Below are 21,673 nucleotides of genomic sequence, written 5' to 3'. Positions count from 1 at the left end.
ATTTGAAAAATGAAAACACCCAGCAAAGAGTTGTTCTAAGAAAGCTAGCTTGTGGGAGGATGGAGAAACAAAGGAAGGGGCTTCAGGAGGAAGCTGAATAATCCAAACCCAAGACCCTGTATGCCAAGTGGAGCATCCCTTCCAGCTTCAGCAAAGGTTTCTGACCCACGTCCTGTCCCTGCTCCCCAGATCAGGTGTGGCTGCTTCCAGGAGGCCGCCTGCCTTGGTTGTCAGGGGGAAAGTAGGCTAGGCATCGTTGCTGAGACGGACAACCACGGCAGCAAGACCTTCACGTGTTCTATCTTTCCTTTTGTCTGCAGGGGGTGCAGCTTTTATTTTCCCAAATACTTCAGTATATCCCGAAGCTACGCAAAGAATTACAACTAGGCCAGGTACGAAAATACCCCTGTGTCATCTGCTTTTCTTTTTTTCTTTTTTTTTTTTGAGACATCCCAGGATGTCCCGTGAGATGCGTGACCTATGTCACGTGACACAGCTGATCTTGGATGGGAGCTCTAAACAGTCTGACTCTGCCTCTGTGGATCTGGAGCCTAGAATCAGTCAGACCTTTCCGCTCAGAGATCACAGGGACAGTCCCTCCCTCAACTGCAGGCTGACAAGCAGGTCAGCCCGTTCACCAGCTGCTCTCAGACACAGACGGGCTGAGAAGTCATTCCCAACGCCTGTCCGATTTTGAGTTTACAGAAAGATGTAGTATCATCCATCCATCCTAATTGCATAACCCGGAACCAGTGGCGTCCCCCTAACACAAGTGGCCAGTTCCCAGCTGTCACGAGAGCCAGTCTTTCAGAGCAGAAGCATGTAATCGATCATATTTACACCTGAATCTTTATGTCTTTCCCAATGACTTAATTAGCTTATTAACTTATGTGTCATTCATGAAAAAAAACATCAGTAGTTACCAAGGGCCAATTCATGCCAAGTGCGATGTTAGATGCTGGGGATCCAAAGATCAGCCAGACTTCAGAGAGCCCCCTGTCTTCAGAAAGCTGACCTGGCCATTCCCCAGGTGCCCACCCACCCTCCTGAGTGCCAGCCATGGGGTGCAGTGGGGAATGAACCCACGGCACACAGCATAAAGCTCTAGATGTTTCAGTAAAGCCACCTAGAGCCAGAACAGACTCACACGCGTAATATTTAACCTTACAAGTGAAGTGCCTGGAGCTGGAGGGGCAAAAATGGATGTTTAATCTAAAGCACTGATCTTACAGTAGAAGCACCACCTCTGACAATAGCAGCTGTGGGAGCAGGAAGGGAGAATTCCTCCCTCAATTTCTTCCTCCAGGAAAGGGATGGGCCATGTGTGCTGCAATGGAAGGGCCATGGCCCAGAGGAGGATGGAGTGTTGCCAGATAGAGAAGTGCAGGGGGGGTGGCCTTGGGCAAGCATGGTCCCATCACCTAAGCCCTCACTGGGATGTGCAACCCCACCAGCTGGATGACATGAGCAAGCCTCATAGCTGAGGAATCGTGACTCAGGGCTGTGGGATGATTTCTGCCTGTTCACACATGGATGCAGAACTCCCATCCTCCTTCCTAGACCCAAGCTGTCACTCTCCAGCTTCTGGCATCTGTCCAGGCCGCCCAAGTCCCAGTGTGACCTGGTCCCAGGCACCAAGCTTGACGTTGCTGTTTCTCCCCATCGAAAAAGATGGGGGACCAGTGAGCTGACTAGCACAGGGAGAGATGCTTCTCCGCGTGAGGACCGCTCTGGTACTGTGACTGAGCCAGCGATTTTCTGTCCTCTGACCTCATAAAGTTTTCTCCCCGTCCCTCCTGAAAAGCACAGCAGAAAAGCTCAGTCAACGTGCTTTGTTATCTCTGACGCAGACCACATAATCGTGGACAAGACTCAGGGTCTGCAGTGATCTAGACCGGCTCCAAAGGAACCCACCGCCTGTGCTGCAAAAGGAGCGTCAAGGTGCACGTGTCATGCCAGGTCTAGACGTGCCTGAGCTGACTGCCAGTAAATGCACCTTTGGGAGGTCATGGGAAGTATAGGAAAATCATTCTGATTTTGTAAGTGTTTTAAAGAAGTTCCCACGCATACTCACAGAAGCAGAAGCTGCCTGTAAACCTTTGGCCAAGGGTTGCTCATTTGTTTGTCTGAAGAGATTTCGTGGATGTGTCTGAGTCTCAAAAGCTGGGGATTGTGAGCTGGTGTTGGGATCGTGGGGGCATGTGAGTTGGCTTAGTGTGATGGGGCTACATGTTGCTTCACAGACAGAACAGTAGGTCTTTTGACTTCCCTGGGGGTCTGGTGGTCAGACTATGCACTTCCAGTGCAGGGGGCAAGGGTCTGATCCCTGATTGGGGAGCCAAGACCCCACATGCCGCTTGACTCAAAAGGAAAAAGCAGTGGGCTCTAGAGTTTCTTTTTACCCTATTTGAGGATGTGGTGGATTTGGAAGAGGTCCTTTTCTTAATATTACAAAGTTTTAGTCATATTTTTATATTCTCGTTTTAAATTTGTTTTTAATCGGAGGATAATCGCTTTGCACTAATGCGTCGGTTTCTGCCATGCATCAACATGAATCGGCCACGGATATACATGCGCCCCCTCCCTCCTAAAGCTCCGTCCCCCCGCCCAGCCCAGCCCGCCCCTCTAGGTTATCGCAGAGCCCGGGTTCTGACTGCCTGCGTCATGCAGCGACTCCCCACCGGCTGCCTGGGTTACACGTGGTGATGCATCTGCCTCAGCGCTGCTGTCTCAGTCCGTCCCGCCCTCTCCTTCCCCCATCTGTGTCCACACGTCTCTTCTCTGTGTCTGAGTCTCCACTGCTGCCCTGCATGCAGGCTCATCAGCACCCTGGAGCATCCAGGTGTGAGAGAGAAGAGTGGCAGGGAGGACCATGCTGGGACGACCATGGCGGGACCCATGGGAGAGGGGGTCCCTGGGAATCTGACCGTGTGCCTGTGGTCAGTGGGTTTCTTTCAGAAGAGGTGGTTGCTGACTCTTTCCTGGGGAGAGGTCCTTGGGGATAGAGGCCTGAGTTCCCATTGCCCTGTGCCCTTGGCTTGCAGCGTCCGTCCGGGTCTCTGATCTCACACCCACGGAGACAGAGGACTCCTTCCTCCCATCCATCTGTCGTGCCACGTCCAATGCCCTGGTGCTCCCTCCCGCTTGCTTCCTTTCCTTCCTTCTCCAGCATCCAGCTCGGGGCGGCCTGCCCCACCCTCCCTTTCCTCTTGTCACGGTCCATCTCCCCGAATCGATCCTGTATTCCAGGGTTCCTTTGCGGCCTGCCCTGTCCAGTGGCTGCATCCTTTCAGTACCCCCCACAATCAGCCGGGACCGCCCGGTGACCTTACAAGATAATGCACGATGGACAACATACTCCTTTGTTCATGCCTCAGCCCCGCTCCCTTCCCGTGCTCATTCCTATTTATTTGTTTCCAAACCGTCCTGATTCAGAATGCACCCTCTTGCTTGATCCCTTTCTTGAATTAGCATGCAGATGAGTCTGTCCACTCCTCTTAGAAAATGCTAGCACATGGGCAGATCCGTTTACATTCTTTTTTTGTGATTGCATTCGTGGTATCACATGCGTTTCTCCAAGAGTCAGTTATTATTACCAGAAGTCCTTTCCCCATCTTCCCCAGAGGCACCCTCCTCCTTTTTTGCTGAGTGCATGCCTTTTGGGGACGATGGCCCTTTGAGGCCTCAAGGGGCATAGAGGCAAGTCTGACTCAGGGAAACTTGCAGGCTGGTTTTTGATCTCACGATGTAAGCCCTGCCTGATAGCTTTGGAGCAGTGTATGGGAAAGCTCTGGTGTAAGCCCAGGACGATCTGTAACCTGCCCTCTCCTCCATCACCATGGCAGCCCGTACTCCGTGATACACATCTCGGATGCTGTTGAAAGAGACTGGAGTCGGGTCTGCAAGTGCAGCCTTGGCTGTGGCTTTTCAGCTATGGCTCTTCAAGCGTTTCTGGGAATCTGCAGTGGTTCCTCCTTCAGGGTTTGCAGCGCAGTGCCAGGCGGCATCTCCAGTCACAGCAAGACCACGCAGCTAATGCCCTGTCTCCTCAGAGAAGCCTGCATCACAGCACATGGCTGAAAATGCATGCTTGCCTTTGCCCTGACTCTGCTATAACCACAGACCTGCAAACCTGGTTGAGATGGCAAGGCGAAACGCACCCCCATCACCAGATCTCCATGCCTTTGCAGAGGAGTTTAGAAGACTGTAGGGAGAGCTGAAGGAGAATGGGAGAGGGTCATTTCATCATGGTAGTAGGCGTTACTCTAAAAACCCCATGCATTAAGTGGGAGTTTAGATATTGGTTTGGGGCCATAGCTCTTGGTCTTTGTGTCTTTGCCGTAAACATTCAAGCTCATTGAGAACTGGCAGAATCCATCCTTTCACATCCAGCACAGCCAGGGACCTCCAGAGTTGCTTCATACATGTGGCATGGGTCCTGCAGAGGGAGGGGTAAGCCCTCTCACGGTCCAAGTTCTGGTCCTTTAAAGTGGCGGGTGGACTTGAAGAGGGCTAGCAGGGCTGTTCAGTGATCCTGATGAAAAGAGAGCATAAAACTTGGTGAACCTAATCTTGCAAGAAGGACAGCAAGGATGCTGTCTTACATCATTGATGTCTAGAGGAGGGAGCAACGGTGGGGAGGAGTCTCTTTCAGAATCAGGAACTGATCTTGTTGTTGCCGCTCAGTCACTAAGTCATGTCCGACTCTGAAACCCCATGGACTGCAGCACGCCAGGCTCCTCTGTCCTCCACTATCTCCCGGAGTTTGCTCAAATACATGTCCATTGAGTTGGTGATGCCATCCAACCATCTCATCCTCTGCTGCCCCCTTCTTCTTTGGCCTTCAATCTTTCCCAGCATCAGGGTCTTTTCCAATGAGTCAGCTCTTTGCATCAGGTGGCTAAAGTATTGGGGCTTCAGCTTCATCATCAGTGCTTCCAGTGAATGTTCAGGGTTGATGTCCTTTAGCATTGACTGGTTTGATCTCCTTGCAGTCCAAGGGACTCTGAAGAGTCTGCTCCAGCACCACAGTTATCTTAACTCCCAGAACATAAGCAAAGGTGCTGGGGTGAAGGAGCCAGCAATAGTCACACTCCTTCTTTGTAGTTTTGTGGGTTTTAGTCTAAATCATGGCAGAGAACATACTTCTTTGGTACCTTCAGCTGCCTCTGGAATGGTTCTTATAAAGCTCAGTTTTAAAACACAGTCTGTTAAAGAAATAAAAAGAGCAGAACCCATGCCAGAAAGCAGCCTTCCCTGGCACAGACCTGCTGCCAAGTTTATGAGTTAATGGCCTTGAAGATCAAAATGGAAGAGAAATGAAGGGTGGGTTGAAATGACCAGCAAAAGTGACATGTAAACTATGTTCTTATTTGAAGTCTTATGATCTACTAATCCATCAGGGGCAAATAGCAAATGTACACGGTGTCATAATTTTTCAAGCAGCCAAGGAGCAAAACTGCTCAAAACTGGCTCTGCTTCGAGGTGGTGTAGCTGCCGGCGAGGTCACTGAAATGGTCGTCTCTCGTCTCAGTGAGGCTTGGTTCAACATTCCCCGATGTTACATCCCGCAGGAGGGGGCTTGGGGCCCCCACGACACATGATCAGTAGCTGATAAGACAGCCCCGGGGCAGAATTTCATGAACAAAAACAAAACTCCACTTATCTTCCATGGCAATATGCTCATGAGCACATTAATCATTGTTCATGTAAACATCTCAAGTTCTTGGCTAAGAATCAGGCTTGGAGTTGTTAGGTCGTGACTGATTTTCGAGGCAGGATGGGACACGGTTGTGCACTCTAAGAAGAACTTCATGAAGACAGAGTTTCAAAATATTTTTCTATTCATGGCTTGATGCTTACTTTCTTCCAGGTACGTTTCACGGGCAGTCTTATGTTTAAGATAGCAGCAGACTCACCGACTGACACTGGCTACTAATTCCATTCGTGTTCTCATATTTCAGGCAAAAGCATTCAATGTAGAACTTAGTCCTCTCACTTATTGGCATTCGCAGACTTGGATAGCATTTCTGAAATAATTATCTGTAGGAACACAGGTTTGTAGAAAAGAAAAAAGGAAATTGTCTAGAACAGGCTTTCTCAAACTTCAGCATACAGCCAAGTCAAGTGAGATCTTGTTTTGAAATTGAAGTATAGTTGATTTAGAATGTTATATTTTCTGGTGTACAGAAAAAAGTGATTCAGTTATATATATATGTGTGTGTATATATATACATATATATACCTACACAGGAGAAGGAAATGGCAACCCACTCCAGTGTTCTTGCCTGGAGAATCCCAGGGACAGAGGAGCCTAGTGGGCTATGGTCCACAGGGTTGCAAAAGAGAGTCAGACATGACTTAGCAACTAAACAGCATCGATCTTCCATTGCACATGTGTAGCACGTCTTCTTTATCCGTTTGTCAGTCAGTGGACATTTAGGCTGCTTCCGTGTCTTGGCTGTTGCGAGTAGTGCTGCTATGAACAGTGGGGTGCACGTATCTTCTGGTTTTCTCCCGACATATCCCCAGGAGTGGGATTGCAGGTCATATCTGGTAAAATGCAGATTCTACTTCAGTATATCTAGAGTGAGATTCTGCGTTTATAACAAGCTCCCAGAGGTTACCAGTACTGCTGGTCTGTGGAGGAACGGGGACCTGGAACATATTTCTGGATCTTCTTGCTTTCTCACTCTGTAGATAGAAGCCCTGTTGTCGCTGTGACTGTCTGCTCCTGTAGTGGGCTAAGATACTGTTACAATTGCCCTCCTAGATTTTTCTTTCTGAGACAGTTCTCAAATTGAAACTCTGGCTGACCATTTTCTAGGCCAAATGCAACTCGACGAGAATCCGTGTGCAAATGCCCCCAGCGACGTAAGTTGAAATTTAGTGGCAAATTGATAGCAGCTGCAGATTTAACTCCCCTGTGTAATCCCAACATCAGAAAAATGAGAATCCAAGGGACTGGGTGGGAAACTCTTCCAGTCCCAAAATACAAAAATGCCAGTGGAGAGGGAGTGGTGCGGCGCAGCAGCAGAGAAAGTGATCAAACTCAACCAAAGCTCTGGAGAGTAGGATTTCACAGACCACACCAGTCGAGATGGTCGTAGCCAAACAGACCAAATAAATTAGGGCAATTCTGTGTTGGATTTCACGTTGCATTTCATTGCTTGTCTCTCTGGGATAGGAAAATGGAAAGAGACATGGCTTTTGCAACATAGTCAAGCTTTTTGAAGAGGGACCCACAAAATGGCCAATTTTGAACCAAGTTTAAAATCTCTCCACGTGAGAGTTTATAGCCACCTCCAGGTGTCTCGCAGCAGGACACCTGCTCCAGGACCTGGGTATGGCTTTCAGCTGGCCCAGTGATGCCTGGCATTGAACCAAGACCTCCCAATCCAAGAAGACATAGATGTGAAGTGGCTCTGTCATAGCTTTGCATGGGCACAGTCAATGAGAGCATGCATAATAACATTTCTGGAATATATTTTAAAGGAAACTTGAACCGACTTAGAGTCATAATCATAACAGAGCTTGCACTGAGGGTGCCGAAATATAATTATTCAATTTGTGTATGCAAAGCATGATGAAGGTTTATGGGACAAGTGACAATACATTATAAATACAAAAAAAAAAAAAAAACATTGGCATATACTTCAGTTCTGTGACCACTGCTAATATGTTGCGGGGGCAATACTGTTTCAGTCTTACCGATGACTTCATGCGATTCCTTTTAGGGAAATCCTAAATTCATTTGGAGCAGGAGAAAAAGTAGACATTTGCACAGAAAAAGAGCTAGTCCCTTAAGACTGATTTAATAAAAGTGGATGAGGGGGAATGAGGGGTGGCTGAGAGAGGCAGGTGGCAAATAAAGGAGGCCGTACTCTTTTCCAAGGAAGAAGAGGAAGGAACACCAATGCCATTTGTTGGATTTAGGGTCAGGCCTCGAGCAGGTATCCGTTCGTTCATCCATACCTCAGGCTGTGTTTTAGACAGGTCATGCACGTAATAATGGGGTAATGGACTTCAGTCAGCTCAAGCTGGAAGCAAAACAAATAGATGGTAAGAAACTTGATATGGTCTTGGCTATGATTGTAGTGAATTATCTTAGGGGAGTCCACCAGCTCCAAGAGAATCTGTCCATGGGAGTTTTCAGATTAATGGGTGAAAATGGGTTAGATTGATAAAAGATAGTTATCTTTGTAAATAAAACATAAATCTCATGAAACCCAGGTTGAATGTTTCTTTGGATCACTGGGTCTTCTCAATTATTCTAATAAACACAAACTTTAAAAAGCATGCAAAATAGCTATTATCAAGTCACATCATTGATCTTTTAGTCATCTTATTTGCCTTTACAGATTTACCTTATGAACCACCCAGGAGATCCGCCTGGACCAGCCATGGCCACCCCGCCCCCCAGTCGAAAGGTACGATGCTGGTTCCTGCTGCCTTGAACCCTCTCATCACCGGGCAGTGGGTACCTCTTGATGGAGTAAATGATCATTTCTTTAGCCAGTTTGTGCTTTTTCAACATACAGGTGTGTCCCTTTGGCCCCAAAGTGCAACGGATCTTTAAATGCAATGATTCATGCTCTTTGGGGGTTAGACGTATTTCTCTAACAGAAAGAAGTGAACAAGGTGATGGATTTCCACATGAACAGATACATGGCTCATGGGATGCTTTGAGTGCGGGTTAAACGCCAGGTCATTTCCCAATCGTGGCCATGTTTAAAGTATTCCTTGCTTTATTTTATCTTCCTAGTAATTTCCCTTTATCTATTTATTTTAGAGGGCGATTCATTTTCATTTGTTTCATAAACCATCTCAAATTTTCTTTTTAGTTTTGGAAAAAATGGGGCACAAATAAATTTTTTAAATATAAATGTATTTATTTTAATTGGAGGTTAATTGCTTTACAATATTGTACTGGTTTTGCCATTCATCAACATGAATCCGCCACAGGTATACACATGTTCCCCATCCTGAACCCCCCTCCCTCCTCCCTCCACGTACCATCCCTCTGGGTCGTCTCAGTGCACCAGCCCCAAGCATCCAGTATCATGCATCAAACCTGGACTGACCAAAAAAATTTTTTAAATAATTTAGAGGGCCTTTGTTTTGCTACTATGTTTGCATTTGATTTTGTTAAAAAGGAAACATTTCCCCTACCCTAAGATGCTTCTTATCATAAGAGCAGGACTCTCGTGTTCATAACCAAGATAATTGGTGGAATGATGGACAGCAGCACCAAAATCTAGTAGTCAAACACAAGTTATGGCTGATTGTCTCTTTCATTTTTGGATTTTCAGCTGCTCAGCCGTCTCCTTCCACAGTGCCCAAAACTGAAGACCAGCGTCCTCAGCTAGGTATGTTTCAGGGAGCTTCTTGATGGTCATAAAAGAAGAAATGGGTCTGGCAGCATCTTTCTAAAATGTGTCACTTTCTAAATGAAATTAATATTCCTTTGTCTTCTTTAGGACTATTCCATATGTAAAATGGGCACCAAACTACCAGTCTACTCAATTGGAAATGATTGAGTTTTTGCTAAACCGTTAACAAAATCTATGCAGTAAATATGGAAAATACATTCCATCTGCACCCAGCTTCTTTGTGTCCTGGGAATTATTTGACTTTTACCTTCCAGGCCACGTACAACAACATCAGCCCAGAAATACAGTGGAATGTTTCTGCTGCCAGCGTGCTGAGCGACGCAGCCAATATTGTCCTGGGGACCGTGGGGGACTGAGGACATTTGCCCTGTTTATGTTCTGGGTTGGAGAGAGGCCTGGACTGGATGTCAGGAATCCCAGACCAAATCTGAGCTCAGCCACCAGCTAGGAGATCTTTACCTCGAAGCCTGTCTCAGATCCGTGTGACATCGTCTCTAATACAGGAGGTTGTGCTGGGGGACTTTGATGTGAGAGGCATTGTCAGCTTTAAAATCTGAAAACACCAGCAGGTCAGCGTCATTCTTACAGTTACATCCCACCTGCTCCCAATCATGTCTTTTCTTTTTGCCACAGATCCTTACCAGATTCTTGGACCCACAAGTAGCCGCCTTGCAAATCCAGGTGAGACACTGCTGATAGTTTTGCTCTTACAAAGTTATCTTTTGGGCAGGAGCGATTTTGAATGTTGAACCAGTATAGGCAAAGAAATCCCTTCCACTGAACAAATTTAAGTTGTACGTTTCACTGGATTACTTGCCTAAATGGCAAATAAAAGGGTTGGGTTATAAACGTTAAGATTTAGCTTCAGCAAAGAGCATCCTTACCTAATCCAAGTTGTTTCAGCTTCCTAGGGCTGCTCTGACCAAGTACAAGCTGGGAGCTTAGACCTCAGACATTTATTGTCTCCTGGTTCTAGAGGCATGCGTGTGTGCTAAGTCCATGCGTGTGTGCTAAGTCCATGCGTGTGTGCTAAGTCCCTGTAGTTGTGTCTGACTCTTTGCAACCCACCAGGCTCCTCTGTTCGTGGGGATTCTCCAGGCAAGAATCCTGGGGTGGGTTGCCATGCCCTCCTCCAGGGGATCTTCTCAACCCAGGGATCGAACCCAAGTCTTGTACGTCCCCACATCGGCAGGCAGGTTTTTTACCACTAGCGCCACCTGGAAAGTACTAGAGGCCTGAAGTCCAAAATCAAGTTGTCAGGGTTCTTTCCCTCTGTGGGCCATGGAGAAGAAGACCTCTCCTTGGCTTGCGGACGGCCGTCTTTGCCAGCATCTCCTTACTTCTGTATGTTATCTCTGTGCCCAAACTCCCATTTCTACCAGGACGCTAGTCAAACTGGATTAGAACCCATGCAAATGACATTACTTTAACATGATTACCCTTCTAAAGGTCCTATTGCCATGATGTCACATTCCAAGGTACTGAGCAAACCTTACATATGAATTAGCGGGGAGGAGGACCACACTTCAGCCCCTCGCACAGCAGATAAAATAATATCTTAAAAAAAAAAAGAACCTAATGACAACCGTAAGGCTTGAAAAGTAGGCTCGTGGTCAGTGAATGGCCTATGTCTGAACTCAGGTGCCAGAAGAAAGTGCAGATCTTTCATCATCTGTCTGTAGCCTGTCCCTTGCCAAGGACTGTGACCTGGCACCACGCCTCGGTGCCAGCCAGGTTGTCTGATTTGTGTGTGTTCGGGTCAGAACCAGCTGTGCTGGCCTCCACTTCAGAAACGCACAGCATATGCTGCGTATTCTCAACAGCAGCGTCAGATGCCAAGATGCCACAGGCATGTTGGAAATCCCAGCTGGAATGTGTATTTCCTAAACGTTGAGGCCAAAACGGGGTTAGAAACGGGAAAACGTAGATTCTGTGTAAATCCCCACAAGGGAATCTATACTTTGGAGTACGTAAAATATCATCATTGGGAGTTCTGTGTCTTTGACGCTGAAGTTTAGTTAATGGTAACTAGTGCAGCAAATATTTTTTAAACAGCAGAGAATTGAATAGGTCTCTTTTGTTTATTGCATTAAATCCAGGCATAGACCAGGTGCTCAAAACTTATTTGCCAAATAAGTGAATGCAAGGAGTAACAAGATGCTCTCCTTGACTCGCAAGGAGCTTCCACGGACATGGGCTTCCTCGGCGCCTGCCTGGCGGCTGCGTCTCCTGGGGCTGCTCTTACGCCTGTGCTCACCTTCCATTTGCAGCTGCCTCCATTGCTGTTCAGGTGCTCAGTCCTGTCTGACTCTGCAACCCTGTGGACTGCAGCACACCAGGCTTCCTTGTTCTTCACTGTCTCCCGGAGTTCACTCAAATTCATGTCCATTGAGCTGATGATGCCATCCAACCATCTCATCCTCTGTGCTCCCCTTCTCCTCCTACCTTCAATCTTTCCCAGCATCAGGGTCTTTTCCAGTGAGTCAGCTCTTCGCATCAGGTGGCCAAAGGATTGGAGCTTCAGCTTCAGCATCAGTCCTTCCAATGGGGATTCAGGTATTTATTTAGGATGGACTGGTTGGATCTCCTTGAAGTCCAAGGGACTCTCAAGAGTCTTCTCCAACACCACAGTTCAAAAGCATCACTTCCTTGGCGCTCAGCCTTCTTTATGGTCCAACTCTCACATCCATACTTGACTACTGGAAAAACTGTAGCTTTGACTACATGAACCTTTGTCAGCAGAATGATGTCCCTGCTTTTTAATACGCTATCTAGGTTTATCATATCTTTTCTTCCAAGAAGAAAGCATCTTTTAATTTCATAGCTTCAGTCACCATCTGCAGTGATTTTGGAGCCCAAGAAAAGAAAGTCCACTGTTCCCGTTTTTTCCCCATCTGTTTGCCATGAAGTGATGGGACTGGATGCCATGATCTTAGCTTTTTGAGTGTTGTGTTTTAAGCCAGTATTTCACTCTCCTCTTCCACCTTCATCCATAACCAGTCACATAAAAACCGTTACTGTGTTTTGAGATGATGATTATCAGTCAGGCTTCAGGAAGACTAATCTGGCAGGAGCATTCAGGAGAGATTAGAAAGGGGGAAAGGGCGGAAGCTGGAACGCTTTGGAAATGTTCATACAATAATGTGAAATAACAATCCAATAGCTCCCCTTTCCCCCCAGCCATATCACGCCTGGGCAAATGCTTGTCTCGGAACACCATGGTCTTCCTCCTGCAGAAGGGGAATCGGAGGTCCCGATGAATGAGCTAACTTCTCCTGGGTCACGCAGCCCACCAGAAGAGAGGCCAGATTTGAACCCCAACTCTCTGCCTCCAAAACCTGCTTTAATATTTTCTGGCCCCTCCACTGCCACTGAGCGAGCATGGAAGAGGGAGCTCTTGGAGAATGAGGACCCAGAGAACAGAAAGGAAGGGTTCCATTCAAACAGCTGCTTCGGTGCTTGGGATGGGGCTACGGTTAAGGATAGAGGGCAGGAACCTGTCCAGCAGCACTAAGCAAAACCAGACCGGCCCTTTCACCCACCCAGATGGGTGAAGTGAAATATATATAGGTCTGTGCCCATGGTGTCACAGATAAAGGTGGCACTTGGTTGGTGACTTGGGGCCAAAGAGAGCTGTGGCCCCTTAACAGAGGGCTTAGTGCCTGGGGATGCCCACAGTGGGCAGAGCGACTTGCAGGCAGAGCAAGGAGCACTCACTGGCCTGGGAAAATGGAAGATGTCTTGGAAGCTAATAGCAGCGCTGGCATCGTGAGCCAAGGCTGCACTTTATTCCACTAAGACTGTGTCCACTGGGTCCAGGGAAAGTGGCAACATCCAACTTTTTTTTAAGGTTTTTTTTTTAATGTGGGCCATTGTAAAGTCTTTTTTGAATTTGTTACAGTACTGCTTCTGTTTTATGTTTTGGGGTGTTTTTTTTTTGGCCTCGAGGCATGTGGAGTCTTAGCTCCCTGGCCAGGGATTGAACTTGCAGCCTCCCTACATTAGAAGGCAAAACCTTAACCACCAGACTGCTAGGGAAATCCCAACATCCAACTTTTGACTTGAAGATAAAGACTTCTCTTACTTAGTTTATGATGAATTGGGCTTCCCTGGTGGCTCAGATGATAAGGAATCAGCCTGCAATGCAGGTGACTTGCAGGAAACCCAGGTTTGATCCCTGGGTGGGGAAGATCCCATGGAGAAGGGAATGGCAACCCACTCCAATATTCTTGCCTAGGAAATCCCATGGGCAGAGGAGCCTGGCAGGCTTCAGTCCATGGGGTCGCAAAGAGTCGCACAAGAATGAGCGACTAACACTTTCACTTTCTCCGTCTCTCCTTAGGCTGTGTGTCAGTTACACTCATGGGGCCTCCCCCTCCTAAAACAAGAATATCTTTTATCCTGCTGTTAATGAGAATGTTTCTTCCTGTTTGGTTCTGGTTGCTCGGTCTCTGATAAATAAATCCTTCACCACTTGAGACTGCTGCCTCTGCTCTCCACACAATGCAAACTTTAAAAACCATTTTTAAATGAAAAGATGACCTCATGTGATGCGAATGCCCAAAATGATAGCAGCATCTCTGCATCTCCCTCCCAAATATGCATTTGGTGTGCAGCGTGGACCACATTTCTCCTGCTGAGACGAGTGTGTCCTTGCGCTAGGAAGTCCTGGATCAGATATTAGCGACACTGCCCCTTTACATCCCATCAGAGTGGCTGAGTGTTTACCATGGCTCCTGTGATGAACAGAAATTGCCTGTCCAGGAAAGTGCTTCCTTGGGAACAGTTCACTGGCTCCCGTGGGGCTCACGGGGGAGTCTTTAATGGTGAGCATGAAAGTGGAACCTGCTCCAGGCAGGGCCAGAGACCAGTGTTAGGGATGTTTTGGCATTGGATAGGAGGTGGGAGTGTCCAGTCTTCTACTGAGACTTACCAACCGCAGGTCCAGGGAGGGGCCAAAGGACCCGAAGGGGCTGTGGAGGCGTGTGTGGAACCCAGGCCTGAAAGCAAGACTGGAGTCCAGGTTCCAACCCTTGCAGTCACTCTGCCTTTTGGGCTCTGATTCCTCATCCCTGCCGTGGGCTGTCACATAGTTCTGGGAATCGAGGGATTAAATAAACACATGGAAAGTCTTCAGAATGATGCCTGGTACTAGTCAGCTTCCAGGAACACTGGCCAGCCCTGAGAACACCACCATCCCCAGCTTCTGTCCTGCCAGCCTGCGATTTTTTGGAAGGAACGAGGGTGGTTGGTTTCCTTTGGTGTCTCCTGTTTGTAGGCAAGGGAGGTACCTTTTGTTAGACCCTGGTTTCCAGCTCAGACAGATGATCTGAGCACTCATGCACTGAGTTTATCTTCATGGTCACCCTGCAGGGTGGCATTATAATACTACTATGTTGATAGCGTTGTGTCACCCCATTCTGCAGACAGGGACACTGAGGCACAGACAGCCGGGCGAGCCACCCCAAGTCCCGTTAAGAGGCAGAGCCAGGATTCAGCTGAGACGGTGCCGATTCCAAAGGGGTGCTTCCAGCCCCCATGCTGCCCTCTCCCCCCACCCACCCCCCGCCAGTCCTGTCTGAGCCACCCTGAGCCCTGACAAAGCCTTCCGTCTGGGCCACACGCCTGCTGCCCAGGTGTGGGGGGTCCAGGCTGTGCCGTTGGGTTTTTCTGCAGCACCTCTAGCTACTGCAGAAAGTCCCAAGGTCGGCCCCTGCGGTGCCTGCTGGGCCCCCCTCTGCTTTATTTACAGCTCTCTCCTTCCATCAGCTGGGGGCTGAGGGTCCTCCTTGGGACCCCCCCACCCTGCTTGCCCCATGGCTGCTGAGTCACTCCCAGCTGTGCTTTTCTCTGTGGTTTATAAACCGTTTAGATGTTTTGCCCTTTTCTGTTGCCCAGTTTGTACTTCTGTGCTACGGTGTTTCTCTTCTTTTCTTTTTAATTTATTTTTTTATTGAAGGATAGCTGCTTTGCAGAATTTTGTTGTTTTCTGCCAAACCTCAACATGAGTCAGCCATAGGTATACATATATCCCCTCCCTTTTAAACCTCCGTCTTCTGTCTTCTTTTCTTTGAATCGGAGACGACAGTCCTCTCCCAGAATTAAAGGCTTGCCTTTTGTCTTCTTCGAAGCCACGCCCCAGGCCCCTTCATCCCACTGGGCCTTCCTGTAAGTGGGCAGCTAACAGGCTTAGATTCCCTCTTTCCCCGATCTTGCCTTTTAGTTAATTACCCTGGACAAACCTAGGACAAAAGTAGCTACTCTTTACTATGTTTCAAAGGAGGAGGTTATCAGGATAGAGGCGAAAAGAGATGTAAAGAGGTTTTTCTTTTCCAAAGAAGGTGATTCTTGAGGTGCAGGTGATAAGGCTGTTGGATGGACAATTGGTCTTAAAAGAGCTTTTGCTTTTACTTGGTTGGCCTGGTGAGATACCCACTCTTAGACTACCTAAATCTTCGGTATTCGTGTTTCGGGGATCTCTATTCTATCTTCTAATACACACCTTTAGCGCACAGTGTTACTGTTTTGACAGTAAAAGAAGAATTTAATAAATGGCTTTTGAAATTCTGTAGCCATGAATAACTTGTTTAATTTACCGTTGACTGTAACTCCTCAGCAAATATTGTGCCCCCTTGAGAATTCAAGCAGAGCAAGAAGAGCTGCTGTGACTGTGAAGGCAGTGGGTATTGTTACAGCACACTGAACAGTTAATGAGCTTGACATAATGTTGCATTTGATAACGTCTGCTTAAACAATGGGGCTTCCTGGTTGCTCAGTGGTAAAGAACTCACCTGCCAATTCAGGAGATGGGGATTCCATCCCTGGTGCAGGAAGATCCCTGGAGAAGGAAATGGCAACCCACTCGGGTATTCTTGCCTGGGAAATCTCTTGGATAGAGGAGCCTGGAGGGCTGCAGTCCATGAGGTCGCAAAAAGCCAGACATGACTTAGTGACTAAACAACAGCAACTTAAACATTAATTGATTTACATTTATGGCTGTTATTTTTTGGTAAGGGAGCAGATGAATTTTGCTTTGCAGATGTCTTATTCCCATCTGCCCTTGAAAGGCTCAGACGTCAAGCCCCTGTGTCTTAAGGGCTGATTGCAAAATAGTCAAAGGAGACATTCCTCGTCCATCCTTTGACCCTTCAGTTTCCGGCCATGAGCTTAGGCCCCCGACTTACTAGTTCTTTAGAAACAGGAGCGATGAGAAAACACTTTTCTCTGCCATTTTTCTCTTACACACATTTATAAAAGATGTGAGTGAGCGACAGATTCCCAAGAGACAACGCCAAGGTTTGAAGAGATGACAAGTATAATTTTGGCTGTTTAGGAAAATCTGTGTATTTTATACAAAATCTGTGGGATTGCTCTCTCTATGGGAGGAGGTTGACAGTGAATATCTATTTTCAAACAACTCTGTGTGTTTATATTGAAACATATGTTAGATTGTTTAAATCAAAAATCCATGTTTTTCCCTATTCCCAAGTCATATATGAAATTTTTTTCAAGTAGTGATCCTTTAGTTACAATATATATACTAAAACCATATGGTTTGCTCAAACAGCTCTTTGTATTTTTAAAAATGCATATTAATGAAATGTTGGGGGCAGCAAAAGTTGATTGAGAACAGTTTGAATATGTGGCCCCCCAAAAGTGAAGACTTTACATTGCAATGAACTACAAGCTGTTAATACATTTCAAATGTGTTGCTAGAGTGAAAAAATGCTAATTTTCCAGAACGTATTCAGAAAAGGCTGACCTTTCTCACGATGCTGTCGTATGGATAGGTTCACAAACACATCCACTGCATACAGCCAATGTGGAAACAAAGATTTATGAGCTGGGCCATTTATCTGGGGAGCTTGTGGACAGGATTTAGAGAAAGCAACTGTATAATTGATTTTTATGTTTCATCAATTCCCTGAAGAGTTGGCAGAGTTCCTTTAATCATTTTATCATATCTGTTGGTATTTACTCATAGTGTAACAAAAGGTCATCTCTTTGGTAACAAGCCCAAGGTGGTATCTGGGAACTGGGGAGGGAAGACCTGCCTCTTACCTGTTTTCAAAACTTCTAAAACCTGCTTAAAGCACCTCAGCTCCTCCTGGTCACAGTCAGATAGTTGGTATGTGCACGCTTTTCTCTCTAAGGGAGCCATCAGTCATCCTGAAGTATTGTAGTGTAGAGGTTAGAATGCTCTGCCTGGATGTTTCTCTGAATTTAATAAAGCCTAAAAGCCGCATCGCTAGACCCCCAGTGGGCTCAAGAGAGCTGTGTGGACACCCAGTCAAATGAGATCTTATTGACTCAGTTGAAGCCTCATTCCACTCCCAGGAGGACTTGCAATCACTCACGGTTGCAGTGCTTTCATCTGAAAACTCTGCTTAACCCAACTGGCGTTGCAACGCAGGGGCAACACATGGATTTCCGTTATGATGCATTTGCCTAAATACTGGAAATGGGTGATCTGGTTTGAGACATAGCCAACTTTTTTTTCTAAACTTCCTCATTTTGAGTGGGTTAATTCTGTTCTAGGAAAAGTTTTGACAGAATGGCTTTCTGCGTGCCAGCCCCATGTTATGTTAGAAATAACGGTGTTTACTTCCATTCTCTACTTTTTCCATAAACTTTTTGATGTTCATTTCCTAAATCTGACTTTTATTATTCGACTTGACCTAGCCAACATAAATGGTACTAAGTCATTATTGCCAGCCACATAATGGCGCTTTCTGTCTAACAAAAGAGGAAAATTAAGTATTCTCAGCCCCAAAACACAAAGTTGACCTGGCTGCTCTTCTAAGGAAGTCAGAAATGAAGGAAACCGACTTGAACTCTGCCCCCTGGGAATTCTTTGCATTCCCGAAAGGACTTGGATCAGCCTCTAGATCTGCCTGGTCATCACCAAGGATCATCATCTTAGGCCAGGTTCCTTAGATGCAGAGCTTGGGCTGAGCATACTTGGGCAAGCGATCCACGAAGGGTACATTCTCAAGTGAGAGGATGCCGGAGACGGCAGGGGGGAGATTAAGGAAGCTTGTGGCCTTAGCTGGGCTTCCCAGGTGGCACTAGTGGTAAACAGCCCACCTGCCAATGGAGGAGACATAAGAGACGTGGGTTTGATCCCTGGGTCGGGAAGATCCCCTGGAGGAGAGTATGGCAACCCACTCCAGTATTCTTGCCTGGAGAATCCCCTGGACAGAGGAGCCTGGCGGGCTACAGTCCATGGGGTCGCAGAGAGTCAGACACGACTGAGCCACTGAGTGTGCGTGCATGTGACCTTAGCTGGAAGCTTACTTCAGTCTGACCCCATCCATGCTAAGTCCCCGGCAGGACCAGCATCACAGAATTGGTCCCCCTTTGAGGCCAGGGGCCTTACCTCTGGATTTCTTTGTCAGTCCATCAGGTCGTGGGCTACCTGTGGTGGAGGGAGGGGTTTGAGGCAGCTCCAGTTTGGCCAAGGGCAGTTCTCTGGAGAAAGGGGGCTGGTGCTGGGGGACCAGAGCAGCCAAAGCCCCCAGGCCAGAGGGATGGGCGCACAGCCTGCTAAAGGAACTCTGCGTGGGGTTTTCCAGGTGGCGCTAGTGGTAAAGAATCCACCTGCCAGTGCAGGAGACACAAGGGATGCTGGTTTGATCCCTGGGTTGGGAGGATCCCCTGGAGAAGGAATGACTACCCACTGCAGTATTCTTGGGCTTTCCTGGTGGCTCAGACGGTCTAAAGAATCTGCCTGCAATGTGGGAGACCTAGGTTCAGAACTCTGGGTCGGGAAGATGCCCTGGAGGAGGAGGGCATGGCAACCCCACTCCAGTATTCTTACCTGGAGAATCCCATGGGCAGAGGGGCCCCGGGGGGCTGCAGTCCCTGGGGCCGCAAAGAGCGGGGCACGGTGTTGCACACCGGTGTTCTCACAGATGTTCTGTTTCCTTTCCCCACCTCCTCAGGGAGCGGGCAGATCCAGCTTTGGCAGTTCCTGCTGGAGCTTCTGTCTGACAGCTCGAATTCCAACTGCATCACCTGGGAGGGCACCAACGGGGAGTTCAAGATGACCGACCCGGACGAGGTGGCGCGGCGCTGGGGGGAGCGGAAGAGCAAGCCCAACATGAACTATGACAAGCTCAGCCGGGCCCTCCGCTACTACTATGACAAGAACATCATGACCAAAGTCCACGGGAAGCGCTACGCCTACAAGTTCGACTTCCACGGGATCGCCCAGGCCCTGCAGCCCCACCCCCCGGAGTCCTCTCTGTACAAGTACCCCTCGGACCTCCCCTACATGGGCTCCTATCACGCCCACCCGCAGAAGATGAACTTTGTGGCCCCCCACCCTCCGGCCCTCCCCGTGACGTCATCCAGCTTTTTCGCTGCCCCGAACCCATACTGGAATTCACCCACAGGGGGGATCTACCCCAGCGCTAGGCTCCCAGCCAGCCATATGCCTTCGCATCTGGGCACTTACTACTAAAGCCCCTGGGAGAGGCCTTTCCCAGCACCTGTGTAGACACCCATCCATTGCTACAAACTCTTATCCGAGACCACGAATCAGAAGTGCCTCAAGGGAAATGCGAAAGCTCGACTGGGGCAGGGGGAGAGATCCAGAGACTCTGAGTGGGAGGGACTTACTAAACCATGACTACCGAGATAAAGAGGATGCTACCGGTGTACTTGGACAGGTAATCTGTGGACTGACCTTGTAAAAGACGTTGCAAGTAGAAGCGTGACGTCATAAGGACAAAGTGCCAAAGAAAACGTTCTGGAGACGTGTATAAACCTTTAGAGTAGTCTTTGGGAATCCTGCTAGTGCATTAAGCGGGGATTAAACTCAAGCAATAGATACCACACAGTCTGGACCTAACATGCCATTTCTAACGTCATTGGAAGGAAAACTACCTGTATTTAAAAAGAGAAACGTATCAAACGCAGAAAAGAGAGGAGAGGGAGACTGTGGTGGCCCATCGATAGACACCGTTAACGGAACTCATCGGCATATGTCTTGGGTGAAACCAGATTCTTGCCATTGGATGTGAAGAACAACCCGAGGCTTCCAACTCCTTGACGCTAAGACGGGAACTCTGTGTCACAGGGTGGGACTGAGCAGGTGTGTGCAGAGAAGGCACGTGGGTGTGGATGGAGGAGGCGGGAGAGGAAGAAACAGGGGAAGGAGGAGGGAAGGACTGGGAAGGGAGCTTCTCGAGCTGTGAAGACTGGACTTGGGATGGTGTCAGTTCTTCAGAGAGCTGAGTCGTGGGGATGTCAGGCTTCGTGCGGTCAGTGTTGTACCAAATCCAGTGTTAGGAGGACGGATGCAGCGTGATGGGGGTGGGGCACGGGCAGTTGGAGAACGCAGAAACAAAATCATGCATCTCTTTTTGTCTTGTTTTGTTTGTTTGTTTATCAAAAGAAAAACCGTAACTGGAATTGTCTGATATTTAAAAAGAAACATTCAGGACCTCATCCCTAGGCGGGGGGCTCTGCTCTCCACGGGGTCAGGTAAGCACTAGCCTTCTTGGCTACCCCAGTCTGAGATCGCCTGGGTGTCGGGGCGAGGCAGCCTCCAGTTTTCCTTTTGAGTCGCGAACGCTGTGCGTTTGTCAGAATGAAGTATGCAAGTCAGTGGTTTGTTTTTTTGTTTTTTCCTTTTTATATAATAATTATATAACTTATGCATTTATACACTACGAGTTGATCTCGGCCAGCCAAAGATTCACGACACAAGAGACAATCAATGATCTAATGTGGCCTTGAACTTTAACTCTGTATGCTTAATGTTTACAATATGAAGTTACTAGTTCTTAGAATGCAGAATGTATGTAATAAAAAATAAGCTTGGCCTAGCATGGCAAATCAGATTTACACAGGAGTCTGCCTTTGCACTTTTTTATTTTAAAGTGATTCAGATTGTTTAATAGAAACTTGTGCTGCGTGGAGGTGGGTTTGGTGTTAGAGGTTTCCTTTGTCCGGGAACTCATGCGAGGGAGTGCCAAGGACTGAGCACATTTGGCACCAGAATAGTGTGGGCCTCTCTGGGGCCTTCTTGCCAGCTCACCTCGTCTAGGGCAGGAGGACCTCAGGTTTAGCCTGGGAGTCTCCAAACTCAGGCCCAGAGTGGAAAGAGGCCTCTGAAGCTGGGGTGGTCATTGATAGATTCCAGATCCCCATTCAGTCACAAATCACCCTTCTTTCCTGCATTAAAGTGTCTATTGCATGGTGAACACACACTTGTTCCCGGTGCAAACTGTGTTATTGTTGGTAAATAAAGCATCACAGACAGCGGCAGTTTC

At 47.7% G+C, this 21,673-nt stretch overlaps 1 protein-coding gene across 2 annotated transcripts in view; it reads left to right on the top strand.

Annotated features, from left to right (window-relative positions):
- ERG (ETS transcription factor ERG) overlaps nt 1-21,180 on the top strand; it is a 132,257-nt gene extending 111,077 nt beyond the window's left edge. Inside the window, exons 6-10 of one of the 2 annotated variants that reach the window (XM_068974113.1) lie at nt 321-392; nt 8,361-8,429; nt 9,312-9,368; nt 10,026-10,073; nt 19,337-21,180. In XM_068974113.1, the coding sequence (XP_068830214.1) occupies nt 321-392; nt 8,361-8,429; nt 9,312-9,368; nt 10,026-10,073; nt 19,337-19,857 (767 nt within the window). In that variant the 3' untranslated portion in view covers nt 19,858-21,180. The remainder of the gene's footprint in view (nt 1-320; nt 393-8,360; nt 8,430-9,311; nt 9,369-10,025; nt 10,074-19,336) is intronic. The other variant, XM_068974195.1, reaches the window with a different exon arrangement.
- The last annotated feature ends 493 nt before the right edge of the window (nt 21,181-21,673 follow it).

This window comes from Capricornis sumatraensis, chromosome 1 (genome assembly GCF_032405125.1).
Source record: "Capricornis sumatraensis isolate serow.1 chromosome 1, serow.2, whole genome shotgun sequence".
In the NCBI taxonomy this organism is placed as follows: domain Eukaryota; kingdom Metazoa; phylum Chordata; class Mammalia; order Artiodactyla; family Bovidae; genus Capricornis; species Capricornis sumatraensis.
Note: the sequence above shows the minus strand (reverse complement) of the source record. Positions and strands in the feature narration are given on the sequence as shown.